We start from the raw sequence: 20,691 nt of genomic DNA, 5'->3' as shown, positions 1-20,691 counted from the left end.
CTATAATTTATTGACATCAAAGTTAATGAAACAATAAAATTTAACGAGATGTAAAAAAAATATAGATAAACATAATATGAAAATTAACAGTTCATAACACAGATAAAGTTAAGAAAAAGAGAAACCTAAAATTTGAATAATCTGCTTTACAGATGTAAAACAAAAGTAAGTAACATGACTGAGTTACACTTATCCCTTGCATTATAATTACAGCAAAACAAGAAAATTTGTTCAACCTTCCATAAATGACTTTTTAAACATGCGGAATCAGTGTACACAGGAAGGTTCTAGAACTCTGTCACAGAATACTCTCTTAAGTTACAATGTCGCGATATGAGGGGCTAACGGTATAACGGTACAAAACATCATGAAATAATATGTAAAATGTAACATACGAAGTTCATATTACTCTCGGCATATTAATTATAAAAATCTATAGAAGATAAACAAACAGATCAACAAACCCAGGCAGTCAGAACATTAGACTTAATCTTGTACCAAAATTCTTATTATCATCTCACTTTTTGGTCCATTCCTATCTTCTTAAATATTTTAGAGCTTGCACTTCAATCGCTAATGCAACAACATTAGAGATTTATTCGGAGGTCCGTCGTCATGCACCTGGAAGGATGAAAATGTTCATATGCTTCAGTGATTCTAGTTTCCACTTTTCAATATTCCTCTCTAGTATTATGTTTCAAAATAAACAATTATGATATATGTACTATGTATGTTATAATATAGTTACAGTAAACTTATATCTTTCATTGTTAAGCAATCTATTCTTTTTCTTTTGCTTTTTCATATCCAATAAACAAACTGTACAAAATACCTAAAAAGTATCAATAGTTCTGTTTCCTCTAAGTTTGTTAAGGTACTTTCAAACCAAGCACGCTCGACAAGAACCACTGATTAAAAAAAAAAAAAAAAAGTGCAACAAGAACATTTCAGGTAAGCCTTCGGACCTAGCACTAAGATTTCCCAATGCAAGCTCCAACATACACTCAACCTTTTTCTGGTAAATGTTTCTACTTGTATATTTGTTTCTGGCTTTTGTATCATGTCTGTTACGCGTGTATCTGTGTGTGCGTGTGTGTGTACGTGTGTGTCTTTAAGTATTCCATAATTTTCAGTATACAAGTATGAAGTAGGAGGCTGGGCACCGCTCACCGAGTTATCACAGTCGTCTGGTGCCGCAGCACATACGTATACGTGGTTCAGCCTTACAACCTACCTCTTAAACTATCGTTACTTTATTATTATACTTAGTCAAAAGTGTACAGTATAGTCCCGTACCAGGTGATTTACGTGATACGAGCCGACGATTCTTAGTTTCTATTCTTTTTATTTTTTATTTTATGGAGAGTGCGCATTTATTGCTGGTACTTGAAAAACAGCGACGATCTAATAGGTAAGAGCAATCGTGGGCACGTTTAAGTCGCTGATTCTCTCTTTTGAGATAAAAGCAAAGTAGAAAACACCGTTCAAATAAACTATTCGCAAGACAATCAAAATCAGCGATTTTTCGTTGACACTCTTTTATCTTGACCACGATCGTTCGACCTATATATATATACTTTTTTTTTCCACTTAAATCACTACACCGTATATGGAGCTATACTGTAATAAAAGCTGTCTTCAACTGATGATACCGTTTTACTAAGCCTCGATCAACTTGCTTCTTCCGTCTAATATAGCTTCCGGTTAAAAAGTTTCGATTTCATTGATCAATTATTGCAATAGAAATCGGTCTGTCTGAAACAATGCTCGGAAAAAGCTCGTAAGCCACTAATGGAAGCACCCTGTGCCTGTTGTCGGCTATGTACATCGATTATATACCGGAAGAAAAGTAGGATACCGGTTTAATTGCGAAGTAAATCTGATCTAATCAACGGCTTTGGACTTCTCTTTCACACGTGTTCCGGGGGGGGGGGGGCATTGAGGATCGGACCGCATGAATCAAATTAGAAGCAACGATGCGTGTTTCTCGTGTATCTCTCGTCTATCGTTGCATATATCTGCGGCTTAATTTTATCGCTCTACGTATACGTTCTTCTAGTAAGGATGTCCAACATTTTGAATATTAACTACGGGCATGCGGACAATCCTCGATGCGTTTCAATCAGCGGACTAGCGTTGAATCATACACACTCACAGATTATAAAATCTCTTTGCGATCGCATGCGTGGAAAACCATGCTGAGAGAAATCGTTAGAGTGCTGCATACTAGGAATCAATGACACCGGTGTAGTCTATTAAGAAATCCTACGAAACTCGTTGCGAGTGAGAATCATTTCTTTTTCTTTTTCCATACAACTTGTTAATCTCGATGTAACGCTTTGTTTTTTTCCCCAGTTAAATATCCAATCGCTTGACGCGCTTACACAACTTGATAAAAAAGAGAAAAAAAAAAAAAAAGAAAAAAGATAACTGAAGAACATAAAGATAGTGGAGAAAATCAATAAGTGAAGTACAATAATAGCGATAACATTTGAGCAGTTTAAGAGAACGGCAATGGGAAACATCGTTTAAAAATCATCGTTAGAACACAGTGTGACTCCTGTTTTAAAACTTATTACGTCTCTACAAAATGCTTGTCACGCTTCGAAGGCAGTCGTAGATCTTAGGACAATCTCTCAACGGTTGTTGAAAAATGCGATGGACGGAACGCTTGGAAATAATTAAAGGAGGTAATTCGAAGACAAGTGTACGCAGGAAGAGCATCGTATATAATATGTACACACGATCGATCTATTTTGCGCGAGACCTGAAACGATGGTTTTCTTTTTTTTGCGTTTTCTTTCTTTGAACAATAGAAACACGGACCTATTAGTCTTCCGTCCGTTTTATACTGTGGTACAAAAGTTACACGTCGCTAAAGTATTCAGCACTCGCGATCTGGAGGACACTTTCAGTAAAACGCAACCGATCATATGCAGACAGCGAATGTTTGAACACTTATAAATCCTAAAGATGGCATGTGTGCTTGTCGTCGGACCGTAAGACATTTTTTCTTTCTTTTTGTTTTCCGATACAATGAAAAGGTAGTGTGTTACTTTTTTTTTTTAATCTCCTTCCTCGCCTCTTTCTTTCTTTTCTTCCTCTCGTTTCTCATTTCTCCGAATAATCACACTAAGATTCCTCTCCCCCTTTAACTCTAACAGTTCTTGTGTATTATATATATACAGCAGTACCACACTTTCGTTCCAACTGCGGTACGCGCGTTTTTTTTTTCAGTTTTTTTTTTCTTCTTTAAAGACGACACTTAGAGTTTAAAAATATAATATTAATCGTAATAATAATATCATTAATAATAATAATATTATTATTATTGTTATTATTATTATTATTATCTTGGAGGGATAGCACTTCGCTATGTCACGACACTGCCGAGCTGAACAAAGACTAAACGCGGAAGTTACCACGCTCTTTAATGGCACGAAGAGTACAAGATCGAGATTGTTATCGTCTTATTGACCGATCATTAGCAATCGTCTTTTGATTCGCTTTGATTCTTTCTTCCAAGGGTGAAATGTTTTTCTTTCTTTCCTCTCTTGTTTTTTTTTTTTTCGTTTTGTTAGGATTCAGATTTCTTTCTCATTTTTCGATGACTGTTGACCGATCATATGGAGACACATATCTCGTCTGTGTTAAAACATAGTAGCACAATATCGTTACAGCTTATTTTTAATTAGGAAGGGTTTAGAACGACCGTTCATTCGTGTCGTTACATTTAAGATTCCTATATATTTATACATAGTCTCGTTGGGACGATTTCGATTAACGTTATTAAAAAGTACTAAAGTATCCCCCTTTACAGAAATATTCCTTATTTCTGTCAGAACGATTCAGGAATCCGAGTTTTAGCCATGTGAGACTGACCGAACCAATTACACAATGGTCAAACGTTGATCTTTTCATTTTGCTTTCGAACACTGTTTGTTAGTCTTTCGTATGAAATTCCTCCTAGAAAATTCAGAGATTAATCTGTCTGTAACTTCAACAGACATATATATATAAATATGCTTTTGAATGTTTGAAAATAAAGCAACATAGTTTGTTAGCAAACGAACGAAAAAAAAAAATGGTTTTTCCTTTCTTAGAGAATTTATGATTCCCAATCGTGTACTGTTCCTGTTCTATTTTTATTCTTTTTGTTCAACATCGAGGCCAGGAGAAAACGCATCTTGAAGGAAATAAAATTCGTTATAAAAATATATATAAACAGTAACACTGATTTGTTTGTTATCGTCTTAGCCGTAACCATTTTCTTTTAATCGTATCATTTAAACGAGTAAAACATTCCTCTGCAATTTATAACCGTAGAATAAATGTACACGTTACAGGGCAAACATTCGTTTGCCGTATGGATCATCCTTTGTACGCGAATATTCAAGTCTTGTTCGAAAATAATTTGCCCTTACAAAATCAGTTGTCGACGTTAGAACTACGCTCTAATCAACTAAAATGACGCTCGATAAATGTGGATAACCGTGTTCTACGATACGATACATGATACAAAAACGATGACGTGCGTTTGCAGCACCTCCATTCATCACATTGAACAACATACATAAAAATTAACAGTCGTCAATAGAATTAAACAGCCGCAAGAAACGAATTGCTTGCTTAGCAACGAATCAATCAAACTGATACAATAAAAAAAAACAATTCCAAAAGAAGCTTCGTAGTAGCTGAACTTTCTATATTCCACTAGATAAATGAAAGTTACTTGTCATCATGATCAGGATTACCTTTACAATGAATAGAAAAGAAAAGAACACGTTACATAGATTGAATTGTACAGTGTTTTCGTTCAAACCGTCTTTGTTTTTGTTTGTTTGTTTTAAAAAATCTTTCTCGGATCGAAGTTGACGAGTAACGACGCATAGAAACGCAAAAATGCTCCATGGATAGTGAAGGAGATCGAAACTGTCGAATCCGATAAGAGAGCGTGATAACCTCGACCAATAATACCCTTGATTTTCGCGAGAATAATTACGTATTTGACAGTTAAAGCGAAATCTATTCTCGAATACCTTAATACTGTAATGAGCAACTGGATTTGAAGGTACCGTAAAGAGGTTGACGTTTCGGTGATCGACAGAGGTCAGTGAAGATCATCATCGTCGCTATCGTTACCGTCTTTCGATCTATCGGCACCTCCCTCACCGTCGCTGGAGCCTGAATCGCTCCCGGAATCTTCCGATTGCCAGCCGCCACCTTGTTGCTGTTGCACCTGCTGCTGTTGCACCACGTGCTTCGACACCTTGTGACGTTTCCCGGCGCGCTGTACCGGATCCGCCCCGGCGCCGTCAAGCATCGGCTGGAGGATTCGTCGGCGAGCGTTGATGAACCAGTTATTAACTTGCAGCAACGTTAAGTTCGTCTGACTCGCGATTTGACGTTTCTCATCCTCCGTAGGGTAGGGATGCTAAAATGTATCGCATATTCATATTTACGATCTATTATTTTTCTGTTATATTTCATTAGACAATAGACAGGTATTCCTTGTGGTACTCGTAAAATTAACTACACAGTGAAAGTGACACAGGTTTAGTAGGGATTAAAAGTGAGAATGTCTGAGAAAATATAGAAATTCTCTAATTTGTTGGAATATAAATATGAACGACTATACCTTCCTTGAAATTGATTACTATCGAATAAAAGTCTACACTTACAGCTAAATGTTCAAAGAGCCAAGTTCGCATAATGCTCGTAGCTTGCTTAGGTAAGACGCCTCGTTTTTGTCTTCCTTTCTTAATGCTACTATGACTACCTCCGTGACCACTACTGTGATTTGAAGTAGCAGTGCCAGTGCCGCATCCTTCGTCTTCGTCTTCACTGGGTGCTGGTGAAGGGGAGCCCGCCACAGTAATATCTAGACACAATAAAAACGCAATATAATTATTCTGATTAATTCATAAAACCCTCTTCGTACAGTATTTGCAGAATGTTTTATGTTTTTCTTTTTTTAAACTATTTTTATAATCATTAGTTGAAATTCAGATGTTTGATTAGTAATTAATATTGAAGTGAAAAGATTAGTCATCGGTAAGAAACAACCAAGTTCATCTAACCAAAATACTTTTCGTCATTCGCATCTCCGACATCGACGTATTCATTCTCACGTTCTTGTAAGGCAAGAAGGCCCCAATAGCCAGCTTCTTCTAAATATATTCTGTCGCCAATATTCACATAGTCCATATCATCTATAAACGTAAGTTTAAAATGCTTACGTTTCGATCAACACCTAATCCATTTTACTTGCTTTTTCAGATTCTTACATCTTCCTACATATTTACACAACCATCGACCAATAAGATGAAACCGTATTTACAATGAAATAATATAAACAAAAAAAAAGAACATTTCAACAACAGAAAATAAAACACTGTTGTGTACTTCATATATCCTCTATCTTTGCTTCATCTAACTGGTCGAGGGTCGAGAATAGTTCCTAACTATAAAGCAAAAAAAAGAAAATAAAACGATAGAGAATTATTAATTGTTCATTTTGTTACATTAACTCACATGTGTCAGTTGTTTAATTAACAAAACCTACCTTGACCGAGATACATATCGTTGACTGGTGCACAAGAATGAGCCCCAATCTGCGATAAGGGCGTGCTCCCGTGTACCGTGGAAGGTGACAAAGGATCGTCATGGTCCTGGCTGGAGGATCTGTTTGAGCGCTGAGCGGTGGAAGATGATCGCACCGACGGCGGCCTGTCGTTACCGGTTTCCTCTTGCGCAGCCATCTGACTCGCACCACCGTTCTCCGACAGGGACTCGCCTCTGCTCACTCTGAATCCGTTAGCTCCCGACTCAACATCATTGCCTGTAGAAGACAGCACCTGGGAAATATATGTCGCAACTAGCCGTCAGAGAGCAGGGGTGGGGTGGTTCTATAATATTTTGAGCAACGCGCAAGTATCGCTCGTTTCTTTCTTTTTCACTTCAAATCCCACTGACTGATTTTCAATCTTTAAATGTAAATTCTTACAACTACTCTTTGATTTAGCTGTTTCTAGAAACAGTTTAACGCTAATAGGGTTCTAGGCAACGTGCTGTTAATTTTCAAACGCCTAAAATTCCATTAGACGTTGAGGATATTGTAGAAAGTACTCAATCCATGTATAGTCGTTTGTGTGTACACTGAATAGTACAATACAGGGTGTCTCATTTATAACGAGCATCGAAACTATTTGTTGCTGGAAGTAAGAAAAATGTGACTAAACGGAATTTATATGATTTGAGTACACGAATCTGATGAGAATAAAATGAAAAGTCGTCCTAAGGTCATCTTGAAGGACACTTCAAGGTCATCGAGTTTTTACTGTTTAAGTTCTCTTTAAGATCATCATGTGATAAGTTGAATCGAATTGAAGTCGAATTATAAAAAGCAAATGTTAATATGCAAGATATCAATGACCTTCAAATGACCTTAAGAGGATTTTTTTCTTATCATCACCAGATACACGCCTTCAAAATATATAAACTTCTTGTAGTCATTTTTCTTACTTTCAATACCAGCGGAATTAATTCAGACGTTCGTTATAAACGAGACACCCTGTATACAAAGGTGAATTTACACGAAAAAATGAGTCGAAAGTATAGAGTAACATTTTTCTTTCTTCTATACGAAGCTTCATTTCCAAGTGAATCGACGTTGAAGATTTATCGAGTACGGCTGCATACACAGAGTACGAATCAAATACTTTTCTCTAATTACTCGCTATCTACCAATGAAGCGTCTATAGATCCACTTTTAAATACCTTCCTCAATCGGTGCCTTATTTAGCTACCACTAAACGCTACATTTAGGTCAGTGTACACACGAGAACGAGATATACAGCGAAAGAGAGAGAGAGTTAGTTGATCGACCGATACCTCGATACACTATATACAAAGGCACACAAAAACGGGTTTTTTTTAAAAAAAAAAAAAAAAAAAAAAAAAAGTATGATACAGTTTCTGTACAAGGTGGTTGTTAATGTTAACAGAGGAGAAAACTCTTTTTCTTTTTTTTGAAGCCATTTCAGTGTTAGAAAAGTGAGGCGAGAAAGAGAGAGAGACAGAGACAAACGCAGAGAAGGCACGTAGCTTGGAGCATTATCGAGATTATTACTTGCGATTCTTGCGCATCACTAAAAAAAAAGGATAACTACGTAGGTGAAGGGGGAAAGAGGCCAGGCCGCTTTATATGAAACGTTTCGAAATAATATCTAACCTGTAAGGGGCTGCTTCCGTTGCTGCCACTCGACGGACCCATGTCGTGTCCATGGTGGCTGTAATCGCTGCGTAGCAGATTCTCGCTTTGCATCTTGCCCTTCAGGCACGTGATGTACCTGTTGCAAAAGTCTTTGCACAGCTCCTGCACCTTTTCCAGCTCGAGTAGGTGAATCCGTAGCACCTGTATCGCCTTGATCATCTGCGTCGGCACGGGCAGAAACAAAAAAAGAAAAAACAATGTCGACGATTTTCTTTCTTTTCGTTACCGGTGCCGCGCACCGTCGCTCATTATTTCTCGTCTTTGTTTTATCGCATTGATGAAAGCTTGGTTAAAAAAAAAAAAAAAAAATTAACAAGTTTTCCTTTCACGCTTAGATACAGTTTTTAGCTATTTTTTTAAACGTTACTAAAATTTCTGTTGGAAAAATAATTACACAGCGATCGATTAAAAAAAAATAATAATAAAAAAGTAAGACTTCAGGTACAAATTGATCGTCTTCCAAAGTAGATTTCGAAAATGATCGGCCTTATTTAGATTACAAATTTACGAATGCAAAGTTGAATTGGAGTTGAATCCCTAGAGAGGATGAACGGAGGTTAATCTTAACAGAAATTTACGATCCCCAGGGATCTATAAGATTCGTGAGTGGATCGATGAAGTTTTGATGAGAATTCAACATACCAAGCCGTCAATTTCGGGGTCATTGATCAGGAAAGGCTTTCGGTCTCTTTCTTGGTGTTGGACGAAGGCCTGTATGTCCATGTTGAAGCTTTCGGACGTCGAGTTGTCCGAGCTCTGTGTAGCTTGTTCGCATCTTTCGAAAAGTAACGCGAGCAACGGGAAGAGGGGATGCTTGTAAACTGCCCTCTTGTCTGCCTCGAACTGAGCCTGATCCTGATGGGTCGTGTAATCGGCAACCCCACTTGCAGGGTCCTGATCGTAGCCAGGAGTCACCATCGCTAGCGCCACGGCGGTGCTACCCTCTTGCATTCTACATCAAATTATCATGTGTTTCTCTCAAATCAATTCATAAAAAGAAAGAAAGAAAGAAAGACCAGTTTCTCTTTTTAAATTGTCCACTTTTTTGATAATAATACCAGCAAAGTCTAAAATCTGGCAACGATGGACTTTGGAAATAACTTTTTTTTTATTGTCTTATTTTTATGTTTATCATTTTATTTCCTTATGTCTGTTATTTTTACCTTATTTTTGTCTTCTTTTTCATTCTAAAGTATTATTTCTTATGTTGTTAAAACTGCATTGGTAAGGTATAGATAGGTTAGACAGTGTGTACATTGCCCTGTACTTTACACTTTGCCAATAAGAATAATGCTAAATAAAAAATGGAAGTTTTTATCAAATAAAATTGATACCTATCATTCCTGTCTGGCAGCTTCCATCGTTGCCCAGGTCCTCCGGGGCCTCTGATATTTAAATGCTCTTCTAACTACCTTTAGTCTTCCAATAATTCTCACGGAATTACACTGCAAGAAGAAAAGAACGAAAAATATGATTATATCAATTATACCCTCTTCGTAAGATCAATCTTAGATTTTAATCCAAGGAAACAACGAAGAAAGAAAAGAGAAAAAGAGAAACGAAAAGATGGAAGGATAGAAATATCATACATTTTATAACACATCCCTACGTATTTCGAGCAGGGATGAGCTCAGAAACGGGAGGAAAAGCAAGGGACGACGGGAAGGGAGAGAGAATCGTCGTGGCACGAAGAACCAAACGATGCGCGGCACTGCATTTAAATGTCATCGTTAGACGGTCTCAACACCATCAGCACTGTTGCTGGCACCAGTTCTGCTTCCCATTCCGAACGTTCCTTTTGAATTTTCCCCAATCCCCATACACGTCCCCTAGGTATGAATAAATAAAGTGCTGCGACACATACTACTGGCTGACAAGGCGACGACACCCGAAAAACTGCGGATACGCGGGCGATAGTTATCGAAGAAAAATAAAGGAAAGGAAGTACATATTCGCGACAGCCAAATTACGCTGTTAAAGTAATACAATTTTCTGTAATTTGCGTTAACTCGAGATACTGGCGTGTTTTCAGACTGTTTCACTTACTTTTATTTTTCTTCTTTAAGATTAAGTATAAGCGTAGAGACTCTACAAAGAAGGTACGTCAAGGACACTAAGAATCTTTTCTTTTAATAGGACATTGTATTTCCTGTTGTATAGAACGACTATTTACAAGATAAATCGATCATTTTCCATCGTTATATTATATTTGTTTTTGAATTTAACTTCATAAATGTGATTGTACTTCTGTATAATAAAAAAGAATTTCTTAAATTTCCTCGGTGTTTTTCTTTGCAAACAAATATTTTTCACATGAATAGTACATTTCACGTACCCCCAACCTATATAGACAGAGCAACCCAATTCTACAAAAATCACCGACCATACAATATCTAAACTTTAACCTAACAATGGGATAAGAATATATAACGGAATTGCATTCTTCTCGAAGTAATGGGAATAGTCATACTTCTGACATTTTATCAAAACTTCTCCCCGTGATCGAATAGCTCGACAGTGTGAGTGAGCAAGAGAAAATATCGATACAAAAGAAGAAGAGTTAGATACATTAAGGGAACGCCGCGAGGTGGCCAAGAGAAAGAAGGTGGCGCCCGTACGGTAGAAGCGGTAGAAAAAGGAGGTGAACAGAGATACCATTACTTGCAAGTGGTGCTTCCACCACGCTCGAGTCTTTCCGTTAAACCCGATATTTATTGTGCCGGTCGTCCCTCTTGCCGCTTTCATTTAAAATATTATCGCTGACGGTGAACGGTCAGCGTGGCTCGTTTCCACAGTTGCATCCTACATACACGCACACATACACACAGACATCGAAACGGCCTTAACGCGTTTAAACTTGGTTTTTTTTTGCCTTAAGGCTTCTCATGTGCTTCTTTCTATTTCATTGGTTGGGATCAAACACCAAATTATCTCTTCATGCACGTTAGTGCTTCATATTTTACCCTATCTTTTCTTTGGTATAATTTGTACAAGTCTGTTCTGTGCAATTTAAATTTTGTACATTTTTAGATAAATGACTTGAATTACATTTTTTTTATTCGATATTTTTCTATAAAAGTGAAAATATTTGTACACATGGTTAGAAGGAAACGGACAGTAGTCATACATCGTTCATTCTCTGATATTTTTCGCGGTAACAAACCTCATGCTCCTCCAACCGTACTTATCGTTCATCAAAAGTCAAGCACTGCAAATTTAACCATTGTTTTGTTGCTCCTCTATTAATTTTCATGAGAATAATTAACAATGAAGCCTTCCTCTGTATCTCATTTTTTTTCATACGCCCCTTTTTTCTATTTCCCTTTCCTGGTGGCCATTGTTTTAATTTAACGCTCGAGTATCGAAGGAACGCTTTATCAATCGATAAGGTAGTTCTCTCGTTTCGTGTATCAACGGAATAATAGACAATTATATTAAGAAATTTTAACATCGATAGCAATGCCTTCTTTCCAAGACTTAATTAAATTAAATTTCAATAAGAAATTAAACTTTTCATAAAACTGTATTATGTAACTCGAACAATTTAGCTCTACCTCTCTATTTTGTTCTTTTAATCATACTATATACCACTGGTTGGTTCGTTCATTTTCTGCCGCGATATTCGTTGATTAAAGTTTCAGCTTCCGAGCTAATACCGAATGTTAAAGAAGTTCAGTCGTTTTCGTCGTTTTCTTTTCCCATCTTCCGCATTGCTGTTGCGAACGCGAAAAGGGTGACGCCTCTCTTCTTCATTTTACTCCCTCAAACGACGCGTTGCATCGCTTTCGAATTCTTGGGTGCTCGATGCTATTTGAACGCAGCTGTTACCAGACATGAAAGTGTCGCGTATGCTCTAACGAGCCGACGAGAGAGGCGACGGCCAAGAAAAATACTCCCGGGTAATCCGTAATGTCCATCGAAATATCGTAATCGACAGAATGTTCTCGATCGTTGGCTCTCGGCCGCTGTCACGCCGTCACATTACAACGTAAATTTTTATTCTATGATGTCACGTGTACCGAGATATCTTTTATCCTTATCCGTTTCTGTTAATTAACGAGACTTCGTATTTTTTTTTTCTACCGTGCCAATAAAAATTCACTTAAACCTTTTTTTTCATTTTTTCGCGATAAATTGTTGTGGATGAAAATTTTTTATTACCAATTTGTTCATCGGTGATCCTTATTCTGGAGATAACTTGTTTCAAGTATAAAAAATATTTTCTATATACTGCATCGAAAAATTCATTCGATAAATATATGAATCGATCGTGTTATTGTAAATCAATTAACGATATTGTTAAAAAAAAAAAGATATGTACACGCGATTCTACTTAACATTTAGCTAAGAAATATTAACATGACATACGTATAAAACGTGTATGTAAATAACGTAAATGAAAAAATGTAAAAAAAAAAAAAAAAAGAAACGCAGTCGCAAAAGCCAGAATCTGTTTTAATCGAGCCTGACGACAAACAAATCCATCAGGAATTTAAAACGTTTGCTGCAGTCACGTGTCGTGTGCAGAACCGAAAAATGAGGCGGTTATTAATTCAAATGAAATGGATTGGCGGAAACTACACAATGGCGTACATGCACTTTATTCATGCGATTTACCGCACAACACGTTCAACGTGTTGATTTTTTGTAACGAGCTAATAATTACTGTGACACTGAAGCTACGAGGAACGTGCAATTAGAAGTGATCAAAGAGTGAGAGGCAATAACTCAACCTGACGAAGAACCGTGAAGCTATAACTATGTTAATTTGTTAAGAGAATTTATCGAGCTGCTCTTATTGAAATTAAATAGTTAAACGAATGATCGTTTTCTATCGTTTCTTTTTTTTTTTTTGCAAGTATAATTAATTGATTAAAGTTATCAAGATTTAAAAGATGTTAGAAAAGTTCTGTAGAAAAGTTTGTAAGTATTCTAAAGTAACATCTTATACCTTAACAGAGAAAATAATGACAGAGAAGCAATGAAACATGTCTTTACGAGCGTAAATAAGAGGAGAAATAAATCTTTAACCCTTTAAGTGCCAGAGCCATAGCAGTCGGTTAGGACTCGGTAATCATCTTCGAACGTAAGAAAGTACTTAAATTCTGCTAAGTACATATCAGTGGTCAAATATTTGTGCAAGCTTATTTTACAGTTTCTCACTTCCAATCTCTCATTCTACTACTGTATCATCGTATTTGTATCAACGACATTATAATAAATAATAAATGAAAATTCAGAAAATATTATCATTGTAAAAAAGAAACGAAAAAATTATTTTCAAACATCATCTTTAACAAATATACTGTGCTTTATGTAAAAATTATCTCAGTTTTGCACAAGTTTATGTTTACTTTCAAATTAAACGCCGGATATTTACATCGATCAAAGTAAAATATTTTTCTTAAAAGTCACTCACATGTTTCATCCATACATAGTGTCTTTCTGGATATTGTATTTACATACGTTTCTTATAAAGATACTCTTCCCCCGTCTTAAATACATATATGTAGACATCAGAAACACAATAAAAAGCGAGAGCCAAAAACATTTTGCCACAAGAAACACGTTTGACGCGCACACCGTACCGGCTTGGCACTGAAAGAGTTAATTATGACAAAGATGGTATCCTGTGGGCGAGTGGACTTGTTTACTACCTGTCAGTCATCGGCGTATTAAGACCGGCGTCGTGACGGGCAACAAACCGAGGCGGAAAGAGATGTGAGTTTAAAGAACGTCACGGGATCGTCGGTGGGCGTTAATACGGGGCCAGAAGCTGTTTTTCTTTCTCCCTTTCATCGCGGGTCTGACACGAGATAGTCGAGCTGTCAGTCAAACGTTCGATAACCAATGGTCGACGATCCCTACTACAGCACGCCGGGGAAGAATCATTTTCATGCGAAGAGGGCGTAGCAAAAACTACAAGAGGCCACCGCTGCCGACGGCGCCGATGCCCGACTGCTGCGCAACGCTCTACCTATAGGGTGCTCGATAAAATTTCTGCGGGAAATTCGACTTCGTTTTGCTACTTCTTTCACGGCAGATATTACACAGTATCGTTCCACTTTGTATCACGGCGTGATTCGAACAAAATTCTTCGTTACTATTGAAATACTTTGGCATAACTTGATGTGGCATACAGGATGCATTTAATGACATTTTTTAGGTTATTTATTTTTGAGGAGGAATGTGTCTAAAGCGTAGAAATATTATTGTGCACAGAACGCGCATGCGCAGTAGAGAGTGTGGATAATACACAGCGAAATTAACTTTTTTATACGATGGAAAGTAGATGGCTTTTTTTTAACATTTTGTAGAAAACTTTATGTTGCATCGAGGGTATGGAAAATCAATGTAATTTGTGTATTTTGAAAAATTTTACGATCGAGATAAAGATATGTATGTGTAATGATATTTTGCAACTACATTTGAGATTAAATAAATTCTTTAAAGTACCCGTTTTAACTTGTTGCAAATATTAGTTTACGTAAGAAAATGATCTGCATAACAGCTTCGTGGTATTTATTTGCTCCTTCGAGCTTTATTTATAACTATATATTTAAGATGAAAATTTGAGATAAGTAGATCTTGCACGTATTCATGGCAAGAATTTAACTTCATCCATCTTATTATTTTCAGACTTTATAATAATTTCCGTAAGATAATTATAAGCGTCTGAGTACGTGATTTTATTAAATTTTTTGCCATAATTTTCACGATTATTATGGACAGGATTGCTTTTTAAAATTTTTACTGTTTCCATATTGAATGAAAATTAAATTTCGTCAACTACAGAAGACATTCGTTACACTAATTATATTTGTAATTTTTTTAATTCATACGATTGCTAAAAAAATTTTAGTACATTAGTGTTATTAACTGTTCTTCAAATTTTCATTGATTTATTTCATTTGGTAAATTACAGGTTTAAGTAGACAGTGGAGAAAAATTCATCGTTCCAAGTTCACACTAATTTGATTCATCGAATATGTATAGCACACATTGTAATATAATGGCGATACCTCATTGAGGCAACTTTGTCATTCTTTTTTATCATAAAATATTCTCTGAACCATTTTAACCGGTTCCCTTGATACGATGTAAACAGCGATTTGCTCGTTGCACCGGGGACACGCTTGCGTTGCGAAGCTATCCGTTTATCATTTTATGTAATTTGCTTAGCACAAATTATTCTGTTCTAGATGGAAATACAAATATAGCTGGTCTATGCAGGCCGATTGCGTTTACCGATGTAAGGTTAAGTAGTACAACTCACTGAGCGCCACTAATCAAACCCCAAGTTTTTATTTATCTCTACAATTATTCAAATTTCATGACATACTAATAATAGAAATTGTAAAATCGGTAAAACTGATCTGTTTACATAAATTTTATATTCATTCGTTCATAATTGATTCACTTGAGATATTTCGAAATACACGATAACGAGAACAATGCGCTTTCAAGTTGAAGTTCCCGCCAGTTATCTCACAGTTAAAAAGACTGACAATACCAAAAGAAAATCATACGATAGTACAAAAGGTCATTATTACCCTCCGAACAGCGCTCTTGAAACACGAAATTTTTCGTAAGATGAACTCATTCAAACTTATTTAAATTATTATCTAGGTAATATACTTCGACAACATATACACAGAGTCGTTGTTATTATTTTAAAGCAACGAGAAAATCGCTAGAGGAAGAGAACTGTTCGTAATGTGCGGTAACAAGAAGATAAATGAACATCAATCGAGAACCAGTTGATAGCCGTGATCGGTCGCATGGTACGCATGATGTCATTCGAAAAAGTCGCTGTTTGGAAGACCCTTGACAATATCGATCGTATCAATTCGCAATTCTGTCAAGGCAGACCGCGAGGAATGGGCGTTCACTGAGGGGCATTGCGCACAAAACAAGTTTTTTGCGTGTATCGGCGCACCAGGAACGAATAAACGAACCTAACCTCACAAATCTGCAGGTGAACAGGCCAGCGGGAATTACGCTGATCGAACGATGCGTCGAAACAGCTGTCCTCGTGACAGTATACGAGGGAACGTTTATTTCCAATTCACTTACCGTATCGCGAAAGCCAGTCCTGATAAAATCCTGCAGGAACTAAACAACACCGTCCACCAGTTTTATTTTTCGAGGATATTTCGGTCGGCGTGTCTGATTATAGTCGCAAGTCAAATGTCCTTTACGTCCACGTGATACCTCGGGGCTCGACGATAATCATACACCGTCACCGGTCTACCGTTTGCACGCGCGTCAACACAAACCCCTCTGTTTACCACTATTCACGTCGTACGATAAATTAAAGTAATCGGACATTTTTCAACATGCTCCTCTACAATCCCCGTCTACTCCTTCCACTGACACGTCTTTTGTGACGTCACCGATTCAATACTTTTCGCGAAGGTTTCTCTTCTCCGTTAGTAACGCTGTACCACCGCAGATGGCGACACCCACACGATTATCGGTTCATTCGAGCGTCGCTCAGGTTGAAGCGCGATATTTGAATTTTTCATAGAAAAAAAAATCGTGAAAATTGAATAAAGTTCGACTTACCGAATATCTTTAAGAACTTTACACACCGATTTCACTGTGTACGTTATTATTGAAATAAAAACGAATATAAAATACATATTGTCCTGTTTACTTCACTACAACATTATTTACCTGTTAATTAAATACTTTTAACTATTTCAAAAATCTTGCATACCTGGACTATTACCAATAAAGTTTCAAGAAAAAAGCGACACATTTTTCCAAAAGAAAATTATTCAAGCAACACATGTGTGTGTTTTTCAAAGTCGTTTATCTTATGAGCAAACAGTTCTACGTTACACCTGTAACTTACTATATCAACGACGAAATAAAAAAAAAAAGCGAATTCAATTATTTCGCGTTTAGTGGAGACCAAATGGAGCAGCGAATTAGAAGGACTTACCGGCTTGGAGCGATGAGTAACGGTGATCAACGGTATCTTATCGTCAACTTCGTTATCAGAGACACTCGGCTTGATATAGAAAAACTGATTTTAGTTCACAGTGTGAAGTTCTGCCGTTGCTGGTCTCCCAAAAGAAATCATGGATTACCGACTATTGATACTTCTTATTTCCGTATTTTTGGCAGTCAAGTGTCAGAACGTGACCGAAACTGGCAAGACCACGCAGAACGGTACGCTGACCGCGGAAAAAGTAGAGAAGAAACCGGAGGAAGAAACACCTCTATCGGAAGTTCCGAGTATGTGCACCGTGTGCAATTGTACAGGTAATTCGTAATTGTAACAAATTACAGGCGTCGCTTAAAATCGTCTGAACCGTTAATTCTCATCGGCACGCGAAGCGTGAATTTCGAAGAGAAAACGAAGAGTCTTTCAAAAGTAGGTAAATGCTCGCTTTCGTATCAGGTGACATCATAGATTGCGATAATACAAACTTCACCGTCCACTTCGAAGACTGGCAATGGTCGACGAAAATCGTAGGAACGTTGACTTTTCGAAATACTTCGTTGATACACGTGAAACCATTCCCGAGGATGCAGGTACGCAAGCTGATCTTACGAGAGAACAAGATCACGAAAATCGACGTCGCAGCCTTCAAGCAGATAATTAACCTCACTGAACTGGATCTGAGCTACAATCAGCTCACAACGGAGAATCTGCAACCGAATGTGTTCGAGGTAATGTCGCGCTAATTTTCAAATGTTAAGAAACGAAAGATCGTATATTTCTGTCATCTGTACCGGGATGTTCTGCTGATTGTAATCTGGTGTTAATTGTCTCGTTGAACGTTCAACGCGTGTGTGTACTGGATGATCTGTATAATCTTTCGTTAGTCACAATCGTTATCTTGACATTTTATTTCTAGATTACTCTATTTACCTGTTATTTAGCGTCAGGGCGAATTAATTGAACGGGCGAGAAGCGACAGAAAAAGGAAAAAATTCCATTGGGAAAATAAGCGATACGACTGTTGATTCACTGAAATTCACTGAAAGTCACCGTGGTATCGAAATTAGTTTAGCTGCAAATTAGGTTTTTCTTTTGTCGATTATCTGAAGTCCAGTGGAATCTTTTCATTCTTCTCGTCGAATTCAATTATTGTCAACGTTGATATCGATTTTTTTATATTCTAGATATTCATCTGTGACGAATGATATTTGAAATATCGTTCTATCACTTTTCGATAAAAAAGGAACGAACGTTGATTCGATTAATTGTGCGCAAAATTTTCAGGGCAACTTTTCACCAGATCTTTACGAACCACTGGAGAAGCTGGCTGTGTTAAATCTGGCCAACAATCTCCTCCTTTCGCTGCATCAGGACATCTTCGAGCACTTGTCGTACCTGAGAGTGTTGAATCTTTCTGGAAATCGTTTCTCGATAGTGGACAGAAGTACATCGATAGCGCTCAGTTCTCTTCCAGATCTGGAAGCACTGGACCTGAGCTACTGCGGATTGAAAACACTTCCGACCAATCAGTTTCTCTCGATGAGGTGAGAATTGAATTTAACAGACGCGTTTATTGTCCTGTTGGATACCAACCTACCGACATGGCTCATGGATGCTAACCGCTCGCGCATCGCGAACACTCATTTCTTCCAAATATTTTGCAGTTTAGTTCTTAGTCACCTAGAACCTTTACAACTTTCCTAGACCTTTTATCTCAACCCTAGTCCCTTCCACGTCCTTTTCCAATCCCTATAAATACAACACCCTCAAAAGCGCCGATACTCATTATTTTCCATATCTTTCTACGATTCACAACGTGTTTAGACTCTTGAATCAACCTCTTGTTAAGATTTTATAAAGTGTTGTACACGTTCCATCGCCCGGAATCCAACAGTACCATTAGAAAATAACACCTCGTTTCTCCGTATCGATAGTGAGCTAATAGGTACACACAGATATAACAACGGAAACTGATTCGACATATCGGATTGCACCGATAAGAAACGCGTAGATATCGTTCTACAAGTGTATCGTTATAGTTTATAGACGTTCAACGTAGAATACCGTTGTTTGTTTTATACCAATCCAGTTACGATGGACTTTCATTCGTTAATCTTACGTATGTTAAACGAGTGAATTAAAGAAATGTCAGAAAAGTACTGGGAGTAGGGTGGGCGCAAAATGAATTGAACGTTTCTACGTTTCCGCAATAATATATTTTATTCAAAGTCTATCTCCACGTTACTCGGGCGTCGCTCGCAAAAGTATACGTTAAGGGTCTCGGGAAGAGCGAGGACGCGTCGTCCTGCCGATCCCTGTCAACCTCTACGCGAACAGGCCCAGGGAAGAACCCAAAGCGCTGGGCCTGGCTTCAAGATGCTCGCTTCACAGTCTTCGGGACGGATTTTCTCACAGAAAATTTATTCCATCTATATTATCTCCGATAACGATCTACATTGCTGTACTAAATTTTTATCGATCGATCTCACATGCGTCGAATTAAAAGAGCGAATGGAAATTGATCCGATCTATATTTTCTCTAATAACGATCTACGCTACCGGCAAAATGTTTCGAATCATCGTGCATTGCAAGTTCGATACAAATTTCGAGAAATAAGTTAGCAATTTTAAGGATTTTTTATCATTCGAATCAATCGAAACTAGGTCTAATCAATCAAATCTGTAAATGGCGTGATTCCAAACTTTTGGCCGGTAGCGTATATTGCTGTACTAAATTTTTATCGATCAATCTCACGTGCGTCGAACTGAAACAGCGAATGAAAATTCATTCGATCTACATTCCTCGATCATGATCTACGCTATTGTTAATTTCATTACCACGATAATCTGCAATTCTCAAATGGATTGAAACTAAATTGAACATTTCGAATTGGAATTTCCGTCGACTTGAACGAAACGAATTCAATCACGTCGCACTTTTGCGATAAAAACTTACAAGCGACACGCGTGAGTACACATGTTTACGGAACAAGCCTGTGCTAATCGAAATTTACACCATTTAGCAGACTGAGAAAATTGGACTTGAGCGGAAACCAGTTCGCGAACCCGCCAAAAGCGCTCGAAGGGGCGAAATGGTTGGAGGTCCTCTACATGGACGAAAATCCGATTCAGATGATCCATCATATGCAACAGTTCCCGCGTATACCGCAGCTGAAAGAGTTAAGCCTCTGTTGCATGCCTTATTTGACAGTGGTCGGTGCAAGCGCCTTTTCGGGCTTGACGTCGCTCGAGCGTCTTCGAGTAGAAAATTGCCCGAAATTGGAATTAATCGACCCGTACGCTCTTGCGTCAGAGGTAATTTTCAGTTTTCACCAGATAATTAATATTCGCGTAATACATCATTCACAGGCTGTACAAGGAGGATGAAACTTTGTATTCGTTACTTTACACTTAAAGTTTACATTTAAATTTTATTAATCAGAAAAAAAAATAGAAAGAG

General features: G+C 37.5%; 2 protein-coding genes across 3 annotated transcripts in view; one reads left to right on the top strand and one right to left on the bottom strand.

Annotated features, from left to right (window-relative positions):
- Positions 1–5,094: 5,094 nt before the first annotated feature.
- Positions 5,095–13,982, bottom strand: LOC108574397 (homeobox protein PKNOX2-like). The gene is made up of 8 exons (XM_017936980.1): positions 13,933–13,982; positions 9,610–9,720; positions 8,918–9,227; positions 8,234–8,434; positions 6,566–6,857; positions 6,081–6,212; positions 5,682–5,881; positions 5,095–5,434 (listed from the first exon to the last, which is right to left on the bottom strand). Exons 3-8 carry the CDS (start codon positions 9,224–9,226, stop codon positions 5,111–5,113), a joined length of 1,458 nt encoding a protein of 485 aa, XP_017792469.1. The 5' UTR covers position 9,227; positions 9,610–9,720; positions 13,933–13,982; the 3' UTR covers positions 5,095–5,110.
- Positions 13,983–17,319: 3,337 nt separating this feature from the next.
- The window catches only part of LOC108574368 (leucine-rich repeat neuronal protein 2-like), a 6,051-nt gene continuing 2,679 nt past the window's right edge, over positions 17,320–20,691 (top strand). The window contains exons 1-4 of one of the 2 annotated variants that reach the window (XM_017936948.1): positions 17,320–17,548; positions 17,688–17,959; positions 18,516–18,775; positions 20,258–20,546. In XM_017936948.1, the coding sequence (XP_017792437.1) occupies positions 17,365–17,548; positions 17,688–17,959; positions 18,516–18,775; positions 20,258–20,546 (1,005 nt within the window). In that variant the 5' untranslated portion in view covers positions 17,320–17,364. Of the gene's footprint in view, positions 17,549–17,687; positions 17,960–18,515; positions 18,776–20,254; positions 20,547–20,691 lie in introns of both variants that reach the window. The other variant, XM_017936947.1, reaches the window with a different exon arrangement.

The sequence above is a fragment of the Habropoda laboriosa genome, unplaced genomic scaffold (genome assembly GCF_001263275.1).
Source record: "Habropoda laboriosa isolate 0110345459 unplaced genomic scaffold, ASM126327v1 scaffold205, whole genome shotgun sequence".
Classification (NCBI taxonomy): Eukaryota; Metazoa; Arthropoda; class Insecta; order Hymenoptera; family Apidae; genus Habropoda; species Habropoda laboriosa.
The sequence above is the reverse complement of the archived record's forward strand: the minus strand, read 5'-3'. Positions and strand labels throughout refer to the sequence as shown.

Bases quoted from the DNA above. Each gene is read 5' to 3' on its own strand.
- LOC108574397 (XM_017936980.1), bottom strand. From the start codon at position 9,226: ATGCAAGAGGGTAGCACCGCCGTGGCGCTAGCGATGGTGACTCCTGGC. The intron at 8,435-8,917 runs GTATGTTGAATT...GTGCCGACGCAG, and splicing joins ACCCCGAAATTGACGGCTTG to ATGATCAAGGCGATACAGGT. The intron at 5,882-6,080 runs GTTAGATGAACT...TATTGTGTCTAG, and splicing joins GAATGACGAAAAGTATTTTG to ATATTACTGTGGCGGGCTCC.